Source organism: Passer montanus, unplaced genomic scaffold (genome assembly GCF_014805655.1).
Source record: "Passer montanus isolate IOZ18808 unplaced genomic scaffold, ASM1480565v1 scaffold4, whole genome shotgun sequence".
Classification (NCBI taxonomy): Eukaryota; Metazoa; Chordata; class Aves; order Passeriformes; family Passeridae; genus Passer; species Passer montanus.
The window spans coordinates 5018821-5041394 of record NW_024368818.1 but is presented as its reverse complement, the minus strand read 5'-3'; the positions used below and the strand labels follow the sequence as shown (position 1 = coordinate 5041394).

Sequence of the window (22574 nt, the reverse complement as noted above, 5' to 3'; positions counted from 1 at the left end):
CTCAGAGCTCCTGCTGAGCCCAGCACTGAGCCACCACGTTTCTTGTGCTGTAAGAGAGGGCCTGAGAGCTGAGCAGTTGTGTGGTGCAGTTGTGAGGGGCAGGGCTCCTGTGGAAGCCTCCACTGTTTGGATTGCCTGCAGGAAGGAAGTGGGATAACATACAACTTGGCAGGGCATCTCAAAGCAGCATAAGAAGCTCCAGTCAACAGACCTCGCATATTTTCTTGGGGGAGAAATAATGATACTGAATGGAGGAAAAACTACAGTCACACCTCTGTGTACTCTGGGAGTCAAAATCCTGTGTGCTTTGCACTTGTTTACACAGTTTTATCAGCAAAGAAGGATACCGGAAAACGGAGAGAAGTATTTGCTATTGTTTGTGAGGTGACTTGCGTGAATAAAATAACTTGGCCAGATCCATTGGCATAACCACAAGCAGGATGGAAAGATGGGGATTAAGTATCACATGGCCTCAGCAACAGAAACATAAAATTGTACACTGGGACTTGTCATTCATATGTGCCATACATCCATATAAAAGAGAAAGTTTCATTGAAAGTGGGTTCAGGACTGCAGTCCCTAAAAAGTTGTTGGGGAAAATTCTGAGTGGACCCCTGTGTAGGTCTACTGGATTTGCATGGCAAGGCTTTGGTACTGGGGGACTACAGGGGTGGCTTCTCTGAGAGGCTTCCAGAAGCTTCCCCCATGTCCGACACAGCCAATGCCAGCCGACTCCAAGATGGGCCCACCCACTGCTGGCTAAGGCTGAGCCCATCATGGTTATTGGTAATGCCTCTGGGATTACAGACTTAAAACGGGGTGGAAAAAAGCTGCACAGCAGCAGCCAGAAAGAGTGAGAAAACATGAGAGCAGCACCACTGCAGGCACGCAGTTCTGTGACAGGAGGGTCAGAAGGCTCCAGGAACTGGAGCTGACATTCCCCTGCAGCCCCTGGTGCAGCCCCTGGGGTGCCAGCTGTGCCCCTGGAGATTCCAAGAGGAGCAGAAATCCACCTGCAGTCATGGAAGAGCCCAGAGCAGAACAGGGGGAATGCATGAAGGAGGCTGTGACCCCATGGGAAGCCCATGCTGGAGCAGGCTCCTGGCAGGACTGGTGAATCTGTGGAGAGAGGAGTCCTTGCTGACAGGACTTGTGACACCATGGGGGACCCATGTTGGAGAACTCAGTGCTAAGAACTGCAGCCTGTGGGAAGGACTGACGTTGAAGAAGCTCATGGAGAATTGTCTCCTGTGGGAGGGACCCCACATTGGAGCAGGCAAACAGTGTGACAAGCCTCCTCCTGAGGAGGAAGAAGCAGCAGAGACACATGTGATGAACTGACTGCAGCCCCCATTCCCTGTCCCCCTGAACCACTGTGGGGGAGGAGGTAGAGAATTCAGGAGTGAATTCAGGAAGGAGGGATGGGAGAAAGGTATTTTAAGAATTAGGTTTTATTTCTTATTCTACTACTCTGATTTGATTGATAATAAATTAATTTTCCCCAAGTTGAGTCTGTTTTGCCCAAGACTGTAATTGGTGAGTCCTTTGTCTCCCTGTCACTAACTCAACCCATGTGCTTTTTGTTTTCTTTTATTTCCCCTGTCCAGCCAAGAATGGCAGCAACAAAAGCAGCTTTGGTGGGCACCAGGCATCCAGTCAGGGTCAATCCACCACAGTAGGAGACTGAAAAATCCTCAGATCTCCATAATGCTTTACTAGAATATCATCACAGAATAATATACATGAAAACAGCATAGAAACTGAAAGAGTTTCCCCTCCAAAAATGCTTCACCACGTGTTCCTGTTTGATGACTATCATTATCACCGCGTGTCTCCCAGTCTTCCGCACAGTCTTTCAACCCACATCTATTCTGAATTAACTTCCCACACCAGCCACTGCTTTTAGCTCACTTCAGAAATACAAAGTTCCATGTCTAAAAAGCATCGCAGCAATCCTAAACATGCTTTCAACTTTCTAGCTACTTTCTTTCAGTCTCTGCTCTCCTTTACGTTTACATACTCTGCTAGAGCTCATAAAGACTCCAGGATTAAAGAACAAAGGCTCTGAATGTTAGGAGGTAGCTTTTATTCATCACCAGTCAGTAACCTGTAGGTTGGATAATATGTGATTTGCAAATAATTAAAATACAGATTTGGTTATAATGAATCTGTAACTTAAATGAGTAAAGTTTCTTTAAGTCTTGGAATGTGATAAACTCATGAGTAGGAATATTGCTATACTGTAAATCAAAGTGAATAGAAACACAGAAATCACAACCAATTGTCTTAAAGCAGCATCTCATGACAGCATGCAAAACAAATCAAGTGCTCCTTGCTTTTCTAACCCCATTATTACAAATCATAGAACTCACAGGTTTGGGTTGCAAGGGACCTTAAAGATCTAGTTCCAACCCCCTGTCATTGAGACAGGGACACCTTCCACTAGACCACATTGCTCCAAGCCTCATCCAACCTGGCTTTTAACAATTCTAGGGATGGAGCATCCATGGCTTCTCTGTGCAACTTCTCAGAGAGTGGCAGTGCCTCACCACCCTTTCAGGAAGAATTTCTTCCTTATATCTAATCTAAACTTGGCCTCTGTCAGTTTAAAACTACTCCCCATTGTCCTGTCACTACATGCCTTCATAAAAAGTCTCTCCAGCTCTCATGCAGCCCCCTTCAGGTACTGGAAGCTGCTCTAAGGTCTCTCCAGAGCCTTCTCTTCTCCAGGCTGAACAATCCCAACTTTCACAAGCTGTCTTCATAGGAGAGGTGCCACAGCACTATGATCATCTTCTTCATGATCCTCGAATGGACCCACTCCATTCCTACAGTGGGGATCCCAGAGCTGGATGCAGCACTGCAGGTGGGATCTCACAACAGCAGAACACAGGGGCAGAATCTCGTCCCTCCCCCTGCTTCCCACACTGCTTTGGATGCAGCCCAGCATGCAGTTGGCTTTCTGGGATCTGAGAGCACGCTGCCAAAACACATCCAGGAGGGCTCCTTGTCAACCAGCACCCCTAAGTCTTTCTGCTCAGTGCTGCTCTTAATCCATCCTCCATCCAGCCTGCATTTGTGCTTGGGATTGCCCTGATGCAGGTGCAGGGCAAGGGCAGGTACACTTGGACTTTTTGAACTTCATGCAGTTCACATGGGCCCTGTCAAGGGCCTGCCAAGCCTGTCTCAAGCCTGTCAAGGTTTCTCTGGATAACATCCTTTCCCTACAGTTCCCTACACAACTTGATGTCACTGGCAAACTTGCTGAGGGCGCACTCCATGCCACATCACTGACAAAGCTGTAAAACAGCACCAGTCACCAGTCCCTGAGGAATGCCACTTGTCCCCCCTTGGACATTAAGCTGTTGACCACAACTCTTTGACAGTGACCATCCAGCCAATTTCCAATCTATTAAGTGGTCCACCCATCAAATCCATGTCTCCATTTTAGAAATGAGGATGTCATATGGGACAATGTCAAATGTCTTGCACAAGCCCACGTGGATTATGTCTGTTGCTCTTCCTTTATCCACTACTGTTGTAATCCTGTTGTCAGGTATGATTTGCCCTTAGTGAAACCATGTTAGCTGCCACCAGTCACCTCATTTTCCATGTGTCTTAGCATGGTTCCCAGGAGGATCTGCTGTGTGATCTTGTTGTGCACAGAGATAAGACTGACATGCCTGTAGTTCCCTGGATCTTCCTTTCTTCCCTTTTTAAAAGTCTTCTCTGTGCTCTGGCCATTTTTTGCTTCAAGTACTGCAATTAATGCACAGTTTTTCACCATGCTCCCTTTAGCCTAACAATAGCAGTCTAATTGCTCTTCTGTCTATTTTCCACTTCTCAAAGATTGGCATAAAAGTCCAGATACTCAAATGCTCTCTGCAATGCCAAGCCCTTGGTGCATATGGAGCAAGAGGGCAGGCTCTGGCTATGACATGAATTTCAAGGCACACCGGGTCTGTTTAGCCATTCTCTGTGTACACAGTGATATGGGTGTGCAAATTTGGAGATTACTTTTTAAGCCTTGTGCAATGTTGTGAAATGCAAGCAAAGACTGTGTTTGTATGCAACAAGTGTTTTCTTGTTGGAATTTCAGTTACTTCTGCTCCTCATGACCATTTGAAACATCAGGCTGAATCCTCATCTTGAGAAATGAGGGGAGGCATGTGCCCAGGGTGACACAAAATGTGTACATGGAGATTTTTGTCTGGTGGCCCCTGAAACATGGCACTGCTGATTGTTCCTTGTCCTTCCCCAGATTGCACCTGTTCATTTCTGCCTGCACCTTTATAGAGGGTAAATGATCTTCTATTCTGTTCATGACTACCCAGTTGTAGATCCCTGTGGCTTTTAAAATTTCTTCTCCTGAAGTTCTTGCTACTATTACATATTAATTCTTGTTCTTGTTTTTGTTTGATATAGAAGTATCAGTTCTCTCAAATCTGATTTCTGTAATTCCTCTATTTTTTTCTGGGTTTGGGAAGGGTTTTTTTAATCTTCTTTCCTTTTCACATTACTGGTGTCTCATGAAAGGCCTAATCTGAAGCATTTAGTTCCTTAGTACTTCTTGAAGTGGTCCTTGCTTTTCTATCACCATGACTACAGTTCTTTATGCTCTGGCCATTACCTGTTTTAGCTACTGTTATTCACCGACAGCTTCTCTTTCAGGTTTTTGTACTCCCTTGAGCCTAACCAAAAATTTGTTAATCTACCTTCTCCTCCCCTACACTTGAAGGATCCCATCTCATTTGTTATTCTTGCCATTGGCTCCCTGCCTTCTCACTCTCCAAAGGTTTTCCTTTGCCCCTGTTCCCTCTCTTGCTTCCTGAATGCCTTCTGATATTATCTTCCCTATATTATCTTCATAGCCTGCCTTTAATTTGGAAACTGAGTGAGTTGAAGTAATGCCAGTTTTACAGGAGAACTCATACACAGAACCCTTGAACCCTTCAGGAGAAGGTCACCTATGAGGTCCATGGCAGATTAGGAAAGAAACCACTCAGTGTTTCTGAGTGACATCCAGTCATTCAGCTCAGGAGTTCCCTTCTCCATTTAGACCTGCTGCCCTGGTGATTCTTCATCTCTGCAGGATCCATTTTTCCTTTGCCTTGTGTTTTTTTTCTTGATCACATTCAGAGTTTGACTCTGAATTCTTTGGGAACAGCTTTAATGTTTTTGTACTTGCAAAGCCATTCACCTTTATAGTGCCACGTAAATGTTTTCCCCATCCTAATTATAGTAGCCAGTGGTTCAGACATGCTGTACTGTACTTGGGGAGGAAGCAGAGAGATTTCTGTGCATTGCACAGAGGAAATTGACAGACTGTGTTTGCTCGCTAATTGAATGAAACATTTTACTGACTTTAGCTTGAGCAATATAAAACTGTCTTGAATAGCCTAAATGTGCCTCTGTTAAAAATTCAGATAAGATCTCCTGCCAGAACTGTGATGCTGCCTTGGTAACAGTGATGGTCAGGGTAAAGTGTTGGCTCCAAAGCATGGGAACAGAAAGCATGACCCTATCTGTTCCCTCATGTTCTGGAATTTAAGGGACAAACATCCTTAGAAAGCTCTTCATCTTTTAAAAGGATGAAAAATCTTCATTGTTTTTCTGGATTTATTGGTGTAACAGGTTCAGAGACCCTTGGTCCTCCTTCCACTATATTAGCACAGCACTGACTGGAGGAATGACTGCTCCTGTCTTGAACTGGGAGAGTTCCCATGGGAACACAGTGTGTTAATCCCACGTAGCACCCAGCTGTCTCTTTGACTGTCTTTTTCCCAGAAATATGCAACTCGGTTAAGTATGGATCAGCCTTGGTCCGCATAATTTTATACCCAGTCTCAGCAGAACCAGAGTAAATGAGTGAATATCAAGTACATTTCTTCAGGTTGTACTTTAATAATTTACCAAAGAGGAAAAGTGTCAAAGTTATCTGTGCTGACATCAGGTCTTTGGTCACTAACTGTCTGTTCAGCTGCCCAGAGAGGCTGCAAAGCCTCCATTAGTGGGGATTTGCAAAATCTGACATGGTCCTGAGAAACCTGCTCTAGGTGATGCTGCTTCAGTAGAGGTTTGCACTAGATCACATCAAGGAGTCCCTTCCAACCCCAGGTATTCTGTTACTCAGTGAGCTAAGCTCTTCCAGGTTTGTATCACCTACAATCCATATGTTCCTTCCAGGCAGCAAAGAGAACTCCTGCACAGGATGCAAAGCCCTTTGTCTGAAATCAGACAAAGGGTGGGGGAGGAGGACCCCTGTTCATCCTGTAAAGAAAGTTTGGCTGGAGAATTGTTCTTTTTCTAACCTTATTCTCCTTATTCACATATTTTATGAGTAACACTTGGGAACCCAGAGTACAACAGGCTGAATTTATTCATAGTCTGAGCATTATGAAAGCACCCTCTGAGGCAGTTTCCTCTCATGCTGCCACACCATTGAAGGCAGCCCTGACCTTTGGGGACCACCCTCTTCAGGAATGGAGGGTTATTCAGCCTGCATCCTGTTTAAGAACCACACGCCCCTCCTGAATACCGGCTCACCGCTGGAGCACGGGCCTCGCCATCTGTTTCAGTGTTCCCACTGTGGAGCAGCACTCCTGGTGTGACCAGCTGTGAGAGTGTGACCCACTCTTCCTGGTGCTGGGTCAGAACTGAGCTCCCTCTGGGTGTGCACAGCTATAGCAAGACTGATCCCACAAACCTGCAGGTAGAGGTGTTAGCAACTTGGATGGCATCAGCAGGAAAACACTCCCTTGGGATGTAGCCTTGCATATCATTTAACCGTAGCTGAATACATGTAGGAAACAGTGATCTGGCTCCCTCAATTCTTATTCAAGATAAGCCCTTTGAAGTCCTTGTATTCTGCAGGCAGGGCCAACTTGGCATTTTTGCCAAGTCGGTGAAACATTTTGACATCAACTGCTTTCCTCTTCCCCAAAACAACAACTGGCTCTTGTTCTGCTTATTTTAATCCTGAAAAAAAAAAACCAACTCTATCGCATTTCCGTCTTGCTCTGCATTACTATGAGGGAACACCATTGCTGCCACAGTTTCTCTCATGCATGAATACACAGACTCACTGCATACAAATCTCCCTTTTCTCAGTGTCCAGGCCCAGGTTTCTGCACTGGGTTTCACACTGATTCCAGCAAGAGGCTGGAGAAGGAGAGAGCAAGCTGCAGAGAAGAGAATAGATTGTGCTTGCCATTCTTCATGCTGCAGAGAGTCAAACTAGTAGTTTCTTACAGGAAATAAGGCAGTGAGGGATCTAGTTTAGGCTGACTTCACTATGGCAGATACTTGTCTAGTCTTAAAAACTCTAGTGAGAAGATTCCTCACATTTCTTTTTGGAAGCTTGGTCCAGTGTTTCATGATGTGTTGGAGGCTCTGATTGGGGACTACTCTCTGTCCAGATTTGCTAGGTATTTCATTTTTATGCCCAGAAAATTTGCCTGCACAGATGTTTGAGGATTGTCTGTACTGCAGCTTGGATAGGAAGGCTACACATGTGGGAAACCTGAACATATCCCCAGGACCTGTGCTGACCTATTGTACAATCTGTACAGGAAACCAGACCAGGAAGCACTGATCTTATTCTGTGAATGGGATGTGGTTGCTTGGTGAATACACAGCACACTCGGTGTCCCAAAAGTGTGGGATTTGCTACATATAAGCAAAACATGTGATTACAGAATCTGAGAGCAGTACTGGATTCAGTGCATCGGCACTGCAGAGCATGACAGAAACATACTGAAATATACTGAGAAACACACTGAAACTGGGATCCTGAAGACACACAACAACAATTGTGTGATTCTGAGGTTAACAGACACCAACACTTCTGCAGTATCTTGGGTCCTGCTTTGAGTTGCAGTTATCCTTTGCGGCCTGGCCCAGCCCTCCTAGGCCTCTACCTTCTCATTCTTCCCCAGTTATTTACTTCCCCCCATATTAGGTTCAGTAAGTACCAGATATATTTTGGGAGGACACCCTGAACAGAAGCACAGCAGCTCTGTGTGGGCTGCAGGATATGACACAGTCACACTTACCCTAATCATCTGGAGGTGCTGCAGCCCCCGCGTGCACTGCAGTGAGGGGTGGCAGAGCACTGGGGTGAAGAACAGGGGGAAATCAAACGGTACTGGGCAGCAGTGCTTCCCTTCTTGTCTTCCACCACTCCTCACTGTCATGCTTTTATACTGACACAGCTGTTTGCATGACCACAGGACGATCTAGAAAAAGGGAAATTCCACACTAAATAATGTTTTGGGTTTTGCTTGGGTTAGTTTTACTTCAGCCAACAAGTAATTGTGCTGGTCTCATTGAAGCTGCCATTTGACTGTCTCTGAGCAGAAGAGTGCAGCAGGGCCAAAAGTCCCTTAGACCAGCACTGTATAGAAGATCAAGAATGAGGTGGCATAGTAGCAGTGCCTGTCCAGCTTCTTCATTCCCCCTCTGCCGTGTTCCCTTACTCTTGTCATCTCCTCCACTGACACTTGGGTGTATTGTGCAGTGCCACAGGTGGCTGCTTGGCAAACCAGCCCAGGCAACCAATCCAGCTGCAAAAGGATCCATTAGAATAAACTAAACCAGACCATTTTCAGTGCCACCCCTTCCTCAGTGGGCTCCACTGCACAGGTGGAGAGGAGCAACGAGGGCATGGCTGGTTCACCCTATGCTCCTGCCTAAGAAGTCCCTCCATGACCCTCAGCCTCTGCTGTGTGAAACAACAGCCTGAACATAGGCACTTTTCTCACACCTAAACTAGCTGTGTTCTCATAGTTTGTTTCTCAGCACAATCTTCCATTCTGAAGGGATTTTTCATGAAATTTCATGAAAATTCACATTGTTTTGTTAGCAAATAAACTCATGTTTGACACAACATCCACCACGTCTGCCAGATTGGCAGGGGTGTTCTTTCTCTACTCTGGCTCTTTTCCTCCTTGTTTTATTTTCCCCTTCCAGTACTCTCTTAATTTAGACTGGACCCTCTTGTAACAGCAAGTCAGCGACTTGCTTTGGGCAAAACAATTTGTACACTAGATTTATTGTCTTCCTGCTTGGATGTCCATCTTGTAATGTCTTCCACATCCAAGCCCATCCAAGTTTCTTTCTCTCTTTTTTCCTCTGTACTTTGAGCTTAGTGTTTTGAAGGAAGTTGATCAAACTGAGCATTCTTGTGAATTTAAGCTTGGTTGCCAAGAATGTAAATGATTCATCCCCCTGTAAGGAAAAGTGCTGGCAATAAAATATTCCCCATTCCCCCTTTTTACATGCAAAATACTGTTACTGCTCTAAACAGCAGATCTTTTTACTTAGAACAAAGTGTTACCCTATTAATTGCACAACTAGAATTCTTAAAATACCTTTAAGCTCTATTCTTAGAAGGAAATATTGCCAGCAGAGGCCTTGAAAGTGATGAGATATAAATTACAAGCACTAGTAAAGCACAACAAAATGGTACCTTGCCTCATATCCTTCACATTGTTATCTTACCCTCAGCAGGATCAAATTCCAGCAGTTTTTCCTTTACACTTTGTGTCATGGATATTTTAAGAACCCTTCAGGGAAATAAGAAATAATTTCAGGGGAGAAATGTGTTATTTCCTTGCATGAGGACAGTGCAGGAGCTGGATCAGCTATGCAGTGAGAGGAGTTTAACATCCCAGTTTGTTCCCAATGGCGGTGCTGGTGTGGCTGGACAGACACCTTGGCTCAAACTCCCCAGAGACCTGCCATGGCCACATTCCCTGTGCAAGGACACCCTGCCTGTGCCATGCCTGTCTCATTCCTCTTCTGCTGCAGCACTACAGCGAGTGAAGGTTTTCACATGTTTGTAAAATATTGAGCCTGGTGCCTGCACACTCCTCCCCCAGAAGACAGAGGGCTTTGTTTACAATTTGGCAGCAAAAGAAAAGGTGGTTTGGGATTACGTATGCATTGGTACAGTCAGGAAAGCAGGATTCATCTTTTCTGGAAGTCTTTTAAAAGCTATAACATTAGCAAAAGACTCCACTGCTATTTGTCATAGTTTTGGCTTTGCTCCTGGCTGGGCCAGGAAATGGTGTGCACAAAGTATAATTCCCACGTTTCAGCAATGCCCTGCAGCCTTGCTCCAACAGTGACACACAGGTAGGGACAATAACAGTTGCACCTGATATTTTTCAATCTTGCCAAGGACCAGCTGCTTTCAGCTACCTTTCCCCATCTATTATCTCTGCCAGCTAGCCAGTGATGAAGCCACTCACAATGCTGGTGGCTGGAAGAGTGGGATTGCTGTCCCAGCAAGAAGCCAAGATGCATTCAGGCAGCCTGCAGTTCAGCTCCCTGCAGTTCAGCTGTCAGAATGTGCACAGAGCTAATGGAGCTGTATAGCTCACAGCACACAAGATAGCAGGAGGAGGGTGAACTTTGGAGCTCCCAGGAGCAGGTGCATAGCCCATTCTTGGTTACCTTCCACCACTAACACCACCAAAAATTACCAGCTTAAGACAAGAAACTCAAAGAATGTGGGATAAAAAAGCATTCACCAAAATCCAGACATCCCTGAATGCAAATGCAGTAGGAACAACTTCATGACTGACCAAATATGTCATCTACCATCTAAACATAAAAACATGTAATGCCTCCACTGGCCAAATCATTTGCATCAACTGGCAAGAGCTCAAAGAACAACTACAGCTATGTTAGCACAAATACAGAAATCTTCCCACTTCATTTGCAGCCCGAGATGGACAGATGCTCATGGATCTCTCATTCTGACTGGTCTTCATGGTTTCTAATCAGAAATCAATTAATAACTTTGACAGTGTATTACTTCATCTTTGGCCATGGCTAAAATCCTTTCTGAATCTCATTCATGTGACTGTTCGAAGCGTGTCTGAGCAGCAGCTCCATATTTTTTTGGGTGAAGCCAGACCCAAGTCTGAGAGAAGCAGCCACACTGCTGTTAAAATTAACTTCATTTTAATGTCTAGCCCATACAGCAGAATCTGTATGCAATAATTTAGCAATAACTATGCCCTGTGTTCTTAATATTTCACTTGGAAATTTTCAAACCTGTATGCTTAGCAAGTGCTCACCTCTAACAGGCAGGGGAATCTATCCATGTCTCTGGGAACAGAATTAGTGTACTTTTCGTATTTGAGAGTTTCAATTCCTTTAATATAATGGGGCTTTCTTTTTCCAGTATTTGTGTTTTTTGAATTTGAAAATTCCAAGATCTCTTTTTAAAGGTAACTCTGAGTTATTATCACTCTTTATCTTTAAGAACTCTGAAACCTGCATTAAATCGGTGTATCAGCTGATAATTATTATGCCTTTACATTCCTTAAGCCCAAATAAAATAAAATCTTGCTTCATATTGAAGAAGTATAATCTAAGGGGTGTAGATGTGCCATTTCTCCTGCTCTTCTATGCCCTGAAGTTTTATAGAAATTATTCTGAATTACTCTTAGATTTGTAACAGGCATAACAAAACATAAAGCTAACTGTAAAGAAGTGTTAACCCAAGATTTTTTGCCTATCCACTTCTTTTGAAATAGTTTATTTCCTCCCCCTTTCTTAATTTGCAAGAATTTTCCCTTTAGCAAGTCTGTGAGGAACTTATTTTATTTTTTGAGTGCTGTGCTTTCTCACACATCTTGTGAACACAAACAAAGAGTGCTGCTCACAGCAATCTGAAATACCACAGTCTGTCACGCTGTCACATAACTTGTCACACTGTACAGCCCATCATCTGAAAGCACCAGGTTATGGACAGATGTCATCTTCTGACTCCAACTGAACCATGGCAAGAAGGATGCCTTTTATCACCACCTTCTCTGGCCCACTGATGTGTCAGCACAGCTGCTTGTGTGAACCCTTTCTCACCCAATCCAGGCAAGAGCTGCAGGATTTCTGTAAGCTGTTTACAAAAATCTCATAGCCTTTGCTAAGCTGTTTCATTGCAACAGCTCTATGGAGAGCTTATCATGACCAGCTCTGCCAAGAGAGCTGATAGGGAAAGAACAGCAAGAAATGTAAAAGCAGTGATTTCTTCTGCCAGCATCCTGGGGACTGTGTGCATTTCTTCCCATGCCCTTATAATCAATCACTCATCCACAACCCCAGCTTCACTGCTGTGCAGCAAAGCTTCCTACATTTGCAATTTCCCCAGTATCTCCTGCCACGTGCAAAAATGGCATATAATACAGCTGATAACCATTGTTATGAGAGGTTATTCTTTCTTGGTCCAAGGAATAGATGTGCACAAATTTTCTAGGAACTTTTGAAGTTACTGTGTGTGGGAGCTGAAGCAGTTCTGCCTTGCATTGTGCCTACAGCACATTCTGTTTTACTGGAGCTATTCTGCCACTACCATTAGGATTATTTCAGTGTTTTCACTAAGTGCTGTGTCTCTGAGGAGCTTATGGTAACCAAGCTATCAGAATTCATTCTGGACTCAGTCATCACATATTGTAAACTCCCAGTGATGGACAGTTCCTTTCTTTTAAAAATATTGTTAGAGTTAATTGATATTGCATAGCATTCAGTAAAGAGTTTGGTTTTATATTGAATTATTCAAAACATTGCGGATAATTTACTGCAGCCAGAACATTTTCGTCATAAGTGGCCATTCAGAAAAAACAAAATAAACCAAAAAGAGAAAGAGAATTGTTTTCTGACCTTCTTGTTGTGCCACAAAAGATATTTCTGCAGGGCAGCTGAGCTGTCTCAGGGTGCTGAGGCTTTGCTTTGTGCTTGACAAGGCTGGTCATGTGGAACTACTTATTTTGGAGAAAATGACTCTTTATGACAATGCTTCTGGAGGCAGGACACACGTAATGGCTTGCACAACATCATCCTTTCTTAGGAAGAATACACACTGCTCTCATAAACCTTCCGTGGGACTCTGTGAGCCCCAGAAGGAAGCCAGAAAAAACATGCTGCCTACTGGGGCTGCCCAGAGAGGATTTGCTTGTTAACAGTTCCCTCATCATTACAGAATCAGTGCAAAATGCCACAGACACAGGAGGTTCTTTCTGTTAGGATCCATCATACTGGGGTGGAAATACCTGTTCTCAGCATGCAGGACATCTTTATCCATTTGCTATTTTCAATAGGAACAGCATGTGCCACAGACTGGAAACTTCTAGGAGTGTATGGCAAGATGAAGAGAAGCATAGCCAGGGAGCTGCATATAAAATATATACATGTTGGTACAGTCAGTTGGAATTTTCTTCTTCAGAAAAAAAAGCTTAAAAGTACTTCAATATGACTCTTCCATGGGAAGGGAAAATAGCAAATATTTGGGGAAAGATACTGAAATAACCATCAACCTAATCTGTTAACACTTACTCATGGGAATGTTCCCACCAAACCATGAACAGGAATGTGTCTATTTGATGGAGACACTCACCCCCTTCTCAGACTTTGGTGTCATGTCCAAGGACAGGATCACATTAATCCAGGAAGCAGGCAGGGAAGGGATTTGTCTGCACAGGAAATGTGGAAGACAATGTTAAGAACATCTCTTCCAGCTGCTGCTGTTGCGAGGGAACACACTGGCTTTGCCATGCAGGGCACCCAGAAGACAGCACTGTTACCTCAGAGCAGCCAGCACAGGGGCAGAGGGTCAGGCAGCCTCTGTGTCCCCAAGGAAAATCCATTCACTCAGTGGGCAGCAGTGGCATCTGCAACTGGGGAAAGCACCAGCAATGAAAGTAACCTTCACACAGGCTCGGTTTCTCACCCTTGCTTCCAGTAGTGGAGCTGACCCAGTGCAGGCAAACCAGGAACACAGCTCCCGGGGAGCGCAGGCAGGGAGCCGCGCTGCTGACCTATCTGCAGTGAATTACAGGCTGAGCAACTTCCAGTGTTGGTTGTCCTCCCTATAAAACATGTCTCATCCACAATTTTTAAAATTTTCACCGATTGAAATGACAACCCATTTGTTCCTCCCTCACAGTGTATGAACGTTTTTGTACTGAGGTAATTTCAGACAAACAGTAGGGGGGAAATCAGGAATCTATGGTAGAGTATTACCCAAGTTATAAAAGCAGTTTATTACTCTATTGTGTGTCTAAAATTTCTGGAATACTGTAGCAGATGTATTTTATAGAGAAATGACAACACATTTTAATGAAATCCAGGTTTGGATTCTGGCAGCATTTCTTCTTTAATTTTATATTTTGTAACCAAGTCTACAACTCCACCAGGAAAAATCAATAGAATATTTAGCACACCTCACCATCTCACCTTAATGGTCATTTCTATAGAGAAGAAAATATCTCTATGTGACAGATCAGGAGTTAATTTTTCTTTCTTGAAACTGAAGTCTGTTTTAGTCTGCTGACAACTACAAGCAGTCTTTACAATTTTTTGCTGGATCTCTCTTGCATAAGCTATACTCTCTAGCTGATTTAGATTGTGAGCAGTGTTGCACTGGCTCAGCCTGAAGTGCTGTGGCTCTCCAGCTCCCTCCTCACACTGCTCAGGGATGCAGGCAGGGTCACATCCTGCATCCTTTATCACTGCCCACTGTGGGGAGCAGCACCCCAGGGAAAACAAGATAGATCCCCACTGTTCCCAGCTCCTGTGTTCAGGCCTGTGGCAGAGCTCAGGAGCAGTGTGGACATCCTTCTAAATCCCTCACATGCCCAGGTGTCCAATATTAGTCTCAGCTGACTGCAGATAAATCGCAGAGTTTTTTGGGTTTTTTGTTCAATCTAGTGTATTTGCTTTATGGGAAAATTTCTAACAGGAGTAAGCATATCTGAGAAAATTTATTTCTTTCTCAAAAGTATGTGGACCCTGCAGGTTTCTGACAAACTGCTGTTGGTATCTAAAATGAACAGAACAGAAACGTGAGTGATAATTCTTATCTGCCTAACACATTATTCCTTGAATATATTTTTCTGAAACTGAAAAAAAAGCATCCTGAGAATACTCTTTTAGGAAACACCTGATGTGGAATGGGAGAATTATAACATTTGGCAACATCACAAATCGCTTTCAGCTTTAATCAAGGCCTTACACTGGCAGGTATGAGGCAGCTTGTTTGCAAGGCACGGCAGTGGCTCTGCCTCGAGTACGCCGCCTGTGTGCCTGGAGCGAGCACAAACCTGCACAGCCTGACTGCTGCTGCTGTCACATTAGCAGTTAAACCATTTGGCAATATTGTAGAACAGTAAATCACCTTCAAAGCATTTTTCTTAACTTTTGGTCCTTCTGATGACTTTGCAGAAAAAAAAAATCAAACAGAAAAATATATATATAATTTATATACAAATCCAGATTCCTCCCAGGTAGCTGAGTCTTGGTGCTGCTGAATCAGGATGCTGCCTCGGGGGTCTCTGTAGGCTTTACACATCCAGTGCCAGAGTCCTTTTCTACATCCCAGCCCCACCAGTCTGTCCTGCACCGACGCATTCACCTGCTGCCATGGAAGCCCAAGAGTTACAGCACATTTTGTAAGTCCAAACCATCTAAATTCAAAACAGGGAACAGAAACTGAAGGTTATATAAAAACAGTGTAATTGCCTAGCAGCACTACAGGCTTCTTGAAATTCACACTAACTTTGGTACAAAACACCAGAAATTAAAACACTGCAGTGAAATCTACTGCACACAGAGCATTCTGAACATAAATACACACCCATGACTCAAAATGTGGGAAATACAGTGATTGCACTTGCAAAGAAGTTGTGCTTGTGCTCTTCCTCCACCAGTTAAGGCTGGTTTGCAGTAGAAGCTCCATCACATTTGAGACTTTGCTCTCTCAATTGATTGTAAAGATGTTTGAAAGTTGATTGTGCTGTTGCCAGAATAGGGTAGTTGAACTTTCCACAATCAAGATAAAGACCAAGTCCTCTGTCAAACAGGCCTTATGGGATACACATACAACCAAGGAAAATTAAGGGGCTGTATGCAGTCCTGGTTAGAAAGAACTCAGAAACACAGCCAATAAGCCAGAAGTCCTGGGAGCCTTGGGAGCCTGGAAGCAGTATGCTGCTGAGGCTAACTCAGTGTCCTTGAACTCAGATTTTATACACCCATGGATCTGAAATGTGTGGAGTTCTTTATTCTGGTCATGCTATAATTTTTCTAGTTTCTGGGAGGTTTGCCTCCATGGCTGGTATCCCAGGCCCAGCTACACCATTACTTCCTGTACCTTCCCAAGGACATGTGTTATTTGCTACAATCCTTTCATTCTGCCTAGAAAGTTTTGAGTTACTCCATACCAGCTGCTCCTTTTGTTTTTCCCTTTCAGTCACAAGTCAGAGTGTTTTGTAGGCCAGTGGGCTCCTTGAGCCACAGTGCTCCTCTCTAAAGAGCTGTGGCAGCTTTGCCCAGTCCCATGTCCTAATGGCACCAAGTCCCCCACCTCATTCATGCCTGTCTCAGATGCCCCAACAAACAACTCACAGTTTGCTATTTAAATAACCACTTAAGAACATGTGTTAACAATACATAAAGGGGCAATTCACGCTTCCAAACCACTCGTCTCCTGCTCTACAGGCATTCACAGCTGGAAAAGCTCTAGTCATATTTTGGGGCTTTTCACAACAAAGGCTGGAGACTTCCTCCTATGTGCAGTCTTATCCTCCCTTACCAGCTCGGTGAGAATCTTTCATTTTCCTTACATTGTACCCTACATATATATGTGTGTTTGCACGTACAGACATTTTTTGCATAGCACACAGTGACCCTGAACAAGCAGAGGAGACCTCTCGGCCCCCAAAACCTAAGGAAAAGTGAAGAGAGGGTGAAGCAATCAACCATCCTGCTACCACTGAAGGGACACGCTCTACACCAGTCCCACTGTCTCCCTCTGTCCCCAGGTGCTCCTGGACATGCACTTCCCACCACTCGCCTTGCACCAGGTCTAGGATCATGGAATCAGTTTAGAAAGTATCGAGTGAAATTAACTGTCAGAGAACCAGCCCACACTAGATAGTTTTATCTTAAATTGGGGAACTTAACTTGTATTAGGAAGCATCTAGTGAGAGTCAGGCCTGGCAGAAGGGAGGGAAAAACCCGTCATGTGACAAAGGACAAGCAGCAGGAGCGAAATCCCCCTCCTCTGGCAAAAGCAAGCAGTTGGACCAACTCCAGTACACGTGAGACCTCAGCTGAAACCTGTGGGAAACCCATGGGAAACCCATTTACGGTGTCATGCCGTGTTTAACCACACAGCCCCATCCCGAGTAAAACCCACACCCTGCGGCCACATCACTACATTTTCATTTCCAAATAATTTTCAACCTTTGCTTCCAAACACGTGACATAAGAATCTAAGATTTTAGACTGAAAATAAATGGTGTTCATGCATAATAAATTAATGCTTTAATTTACTTAAGACTCAGGCCCACTAGTGTTATTTTTCATACAAATAATGTACTCCAAAAGTTCTAGCAGAAGGAACTACTCAGATTCGTACCCGAATTGTGCTTTATTTGTTGCAGCTGTTCCCTCACAATACTTGACATAAATTCCTTTGTTTCAGAAATGGTAGTTCACACACTGAGCCCAAATTGTGTATTATCATGGCAGAGATAATTCATTTTAGCAAAGTAATAGACGGAATTGTTGCCTGGGAAATCAAATTCCACAAATGGTGGCAAGGCTGACTCATTGCCTATGGTAACAAAATGATGATAGGCTGTAACTTAATGTAGATTAAAAACTGTACAACACTATCCAGACTACTACAAAAGAAAGTTAATAAAAATCGAAGGTGAACTGTAGAAGGTTGCTGGCTCTCTTATCTTGTATTTGGTAAGCCATAAATCAACATTTTAAACCAAGTACTGTTGATTATATTAGAGTGAAATGCAAGAGCTTTTTTTTTTTTAATTTTTGTAGTATGGACTCATAACCCTCTTTCTTCTTTATGATATACAAAAAAATATGTGAATATATTTTAATAACATTTTTCCCCCGTAAATATTTTTTCAATAAATAATACCGTTGAAACATGTGTTTGGAAGAGTGAAATCAAACCACATCAGCCTTAGAGCACAGATACTTCAACACTTTCCTTAACATGCACCTGCTTTTTGCATGGTGCAGAACTTAGAATACTTTCTTCTGGTGCCAGACTTGCACTCGGGCAGCATCCCAAACACACCCCGAGCCTCCTGGCTCGGGGGCTCTGAGAACGGGCTGTTCTGGGCTGCCACGCCGCAGTGATACAGCCACAAACACGGGGTGCTGAGGCGGGGGAGGGAGGATGTGTGCCGTGAGGACGGGCTGGGGGAGCTGGGGCTCTTCACAGACTGTGCGGGAACACCCGGCGGGCAGGAGCAAAGACTGACAGCCAGGCTTCTCAGCGATGCCCGCCACAGAACCAGAGGCAAAGGGCACAAACCGACATAAGACGAGATTTTTTTAAAATTTTTTTTCCCCCAGACGTCTCCATCCCTGGGCATTCTCAGGACCTCGCAGCCCCTGCTGATCCTGCCCTGAGCCGGGTTTGGGGTGGGCAGCTCCCACAGAGCTCCCCTCCAGCCGCAGCAAATCCTCGAGTCCCTGATGTTTTGCACCTGCAGGCACGCTTCTGCTTGATTTTACAGGGAAACTTAACGCTGTTTTACTCTCAAAATGAGAAATAAATTTACAGGAAATAATCCAGGCGTAAATTCTGTGAAAACAACTGAGCCCCTCTGCCCCCACTGCTTTGAGAAACGAGCAACTCTCGACATTTTAAAAAAAGCTATCACAAAAACACGTATTTTGTATTATTTTATAGATATTATATATTCCCTCTTAATTTGTAAGACATAACCACAGACCCCATTTTAACCTAATAAAAGATTCCACTTGTGGGGAAAAAAAAAAAAACTTAAACGGGAAGCGTATGCATTTGACCTTTCCCTAAGTGTAATATTAAGGGAAACTAGACCCTAGGTATATTTTTTATCTCGCCCTGCCGCCACTGACAGCGGCGGGCTGCGCTAGGCGTCCCTGCGGGAGAGCCGCGGCTCCCTGAGGGCAGGGCGCCGCCTCACGCCTGGGGGAGGAGCCCCGCCCTGCTCTCGCGAGATGGGCGGGGCGCGGCGCGACATCCGGGAGCGGCGCGGCAAGATGGCGGTGGAGTCGCGGGTGACGCAGGAGGAGATCAAGAAGGAGCCGGAGAAGCCGATCGACCGCGAGAAGGTGTCCGGAGTGCGGGGTGCCGGTGCCGCGCCGCTTCGCTGGCCGCTCCGGGCCGGGCACCGGGGGTGGGGGGAGTGCTGAGCGCCTAGTGACGACGTGAGGCCTCCGCGGAGGGGGGGAGGGCGTGGCGAACGGCCCCTCATCCTACTGCCCGCCCCCGCGGCTCCTCGCTCCATCCCATCCCATCCCCATCCCGTGCTCATTCTCGCCCCGCAGACGTGCCCGCTGCTGCTTCGCGTCTTCACCACCAACAATGGGCGGCACCACCGCATGGACGAGTTCTCCCGCGGCAACGTGCCCTCCAGCGAGCTGCAGATCTACACCTGGTGAGTGACGCCGCGGGGCCCGGGGCCCGAGCGGCTCTGCGGGCTCCGGGCGGAGCGGGACACGCCGGGGAGTTGTCGCCGGTGCTGGTGCGGAGCGGTTCTGGCCGTGCCCTGGCAGCTGAGAGGGGCATCTCCGGAGGCACGGCTTTGCAGCGGTGGGCGCTCAGCCGCCGAGACTTAGTGCGGCACTGCTGCCTGTAATCGGTGGCTTCGGCTGTGGCGGTGGTTATCCAACACATTTACTCAGTGCAGAGGTTCTCCTTTAATGCGTATGTGTTGTTCCAAGAGCCCCGTTTATCCAGTAGAAGTAGCTGTCCCAGGAGGCTTGAAATGTGTGAATGGTTTGTTGGTTTAACACTTCTGAGAGTGGAGTAATGAGTTTTCTTTTTGCATGGTCAGGTAGCAGTGCTTTAACAGAGAAGTGCTTTTATCACTGTCACATTTGTTTTGGAGAACTGCCTTAGTCTCCATTGCAAACATGTTAGGTTTTGTTTGTAATATTTTGAATAATGCCTTTGAAAAGGAATTATGCTGCTTTTTAAACCCTTCATGGTGTTTGCCAGAGTTGTAACTCATACGTTGTGTAGTTGAATAGCCATTTTTGTGGCTTCCAAAGCATGCAGTTCTAATTTACTTCTGAGTGGGATTTATGGACTCTGTCCAGGCTGTTGGTGGTGTGTGAGTTGTTTCCCATCTGCAGGAGTCAGAATGGGCATTGTCTGTCAGCACACTGCTCCTTGGTTGCCTGAAGCTGGAGCCAGTGCACAGTCTGGATAATTGGAGACACTTCTCTTGCAATGACTGAGTACTTTTGTTCCTGAGATTCTAGACATGAGCTTTTGCCCTGCTCTGTTGAAGGCTGGGTAAAGGAGTTCTGCCTCCCAGGGCAGAAACGAAAGCTATTTTATTTTTCTGCTTTTCTTACATTTGCTCTAAGAGTTAATAACCTTATTTTAATACAGATGTCAGCTTAGGTGAGGAAACTCTTACACTGTGGCTTGTATGAATGTAGTAAAAAAAGAAAAGGCTCCTGCTGTTTAAATGGTAACTCTTGAGAGAGAGCTGGAAATGCAGATGTTGAAATGTACACAGAGATGAAGAGATTCACCTGAGTACCACAGAGGGTCAGACACATTTGCACTAGAGCATGTTGCCTCCAGTGTGCAGGAGGTGGGGAATTCTCCCAGGTGTTACAGTCAGTAACTGGACATAGGGTGTACCAAGGCAAAGAAACATATGGTTAGGTTGTAGCAATATACTGATTCCATCTTAAATGTTTTGGGAAGCTTTTTTTACTGTTCCTTTGAGAGTATGAAGCACTTTGGTTTGTTTAATCTAGGATGGATGCAACTCTCAAAGAGCTGACCAGCTTGGTGAAAGAAGTTTACCCAGAAGCACGGAAGAAGGGCACACATTTCAACTTTGCAATTGTTTTTACAGATCTCAAGAGGCCTGGCTATAGGTAAACTGCATTTCTTCTCAGAGTTAATAGAACACTTTGGGCACCAGAACAGTAAATTATCCTTCCTTAACACTGATTTAAAGTTCAGAACCTGCATACCAAACTTCTGAAGTTCTGTATGATGGCTGCTACAACCTCTGAATTGTGCTTGGTGACTGCCCCTGTTAATGTGTTCCCAAAATTATGAGCCTGTGTGCTGGAAGGCTTTGGTTTGTATTGGCAACTGGAACATGGCCCTCCAATTTGAGATAATGCTTTGATGCTGGTAGGTCAGGCACCTGAGTTACAGCAGTGATCTTGTAGCAGGTGTTTCTGTTCCAAAATGGCATGAGCTAATCTTTGTCAGCATCCAGTGGATGTACCCTGCTTTGGAATCTGTGGGGTCTTGTGCTTTCCCTGTGTGCCAGGGGGTAAGGGGTTCCCACTAGTATTTAACATGATAGGGCAGAAGGCTCCTCTGTGCTGTCAGAGCATTTGGTGTAGCTTTTCCTGGTGCACCCAGGATTGCAGAGGAAAAACCCCAGCATTTAGAGTGCACAGCCACCCTTGTGCAGTGCAGGGAATGGCATGGGAAGGGAGTTAGGAGCCAGTGCAGTTCCTGTTCTGCACATCTGGAAGATTGGCCACTGATAACTAACTTGCCTTTCCTCTGCTACTCACAGGGTGAAGGAGATCGGCAGCACCATGTCGGGCAGGAAGGGCACAGATGATTCCATGACATTGCAGTCTCAGAAATTCCAGATAGGAGACTACTTGGATATAGCAATTACTCCTCCGAATCGTGCACCACCCCCATCAAGCCGCATGAGACCTTACTAAAGTCTTGCTTCTCTTTGTATGATTATGTATTCTGTTTACTCCTACTTGCTGTTCTAAAGCAGGCTTATTTCTTTGCTTTTGTTGCTAAGCACCTCAAGACAAAGCTGAGCATTGTAGAAGAAAGTTAACTCTTAAACATTAACTTTTAGTTTGTTTAGAAGAAACCCCTTCAGCAGTGCCATCATCCTATCCCTGACTGTTATAGTTTGAGTAGTAAATTAGTGTGTCCCGTGTTCTAAAGACTTCCATGAAATATGACCAGGAGGACTACAGATGTTCTGAAGTTCTGTCTTGTTTGGAATAAAAATTGATGTTATTAATCCTTTGACTGTTTAGTGGTGTGTCGGTGCTCAAGGCTGCTCTGTGTTAGAAGTCACTAATGGTGCTGGGAGGGGTGGAAGGTGCTCAGCAGTCAGCTTCTAGAATCTGGAAACAGAGGAATGGGTAGTTCAGGGATCTCAGTGTCCATGGGGCAACTGGAAGACTGGTGTGGGGTGTTGCCTGGTACCTTACAGAGGGGATGAAGAAGGGGTGACCTGTGTCTCCGCAAAGTTCTGGTCGGTGCTTGCCAGCTTGACTGGCACTGCAGGTGGGGATGCTGGGATGTGCAGGTGCCTCTGGTCTTCCTTGGCTGACCAGGCAGGACCAGGTACTTGGTTTCTGCCCCTTGAGCCCCTGTGTGCTAAGCGCAAGGCAAGGGCAGGAGTAGAAGCAGTAACTCCTTAGAATCTCCACCTTCCTTGCCTAAGGCCTGAGCAGGGGCTAGGGTGAAGTAAATGTTCCTCTGCTGAGAACAAGGTGTGCTTTGTGTCATGAACTGG

General features: G+C 45.2%; 1 protein-coding gene across 1 annotated transcript; it reads left to right on the top strand.

Annotated features, from left to right (window-relative positions):
• Nucleotides 1-19018: 19018 nt before the first annotated feature.
• SAP18 (Sin3A associated protein 18) lies at nt 19019-22078 on the top strand. Its single transcript, XM_039718304.1, has 4 exons — nt 19019-19146; nt 19363-19472; nt 20812-20934; nt 21597-22078. Exons 1-4 carry the CDS (start codon nt 19033-19035, stop codon nt 21751-21753), a joined length of 504 nt encoding a protein of 167 aa, XP_039574238.1. The 5' UTR covers nt 19019-19032; the 3' UTR covers nt 21754-22078.
• The last annotated feature ends 496 nt before the right edge of the window (nt 22079-22574 follow it).

Coding starts and splice junctions, on each gene's coding strand:
- SAP18 (XM_039718304.1), top strand. CDS start 19,033: ATGGGCGGGGCGCGGCGCGACATCCGGGAGCGGCGCGGCAAGATGGCG. Junction 19,473..20,811: donor GAGCTGCAGATCTACACCTG/GTGAGTGACGCC, acceptor TGTTTAATCTAG/GATGGATGCAACTCTCAAAG. Junction 20,935..21,596: donor CTCAAGAGGCCTGGCTATAG/GTAAACTGCATT, acceptor TGCTACTCACAG/GGTGAAGGAGATCGGCAGCA.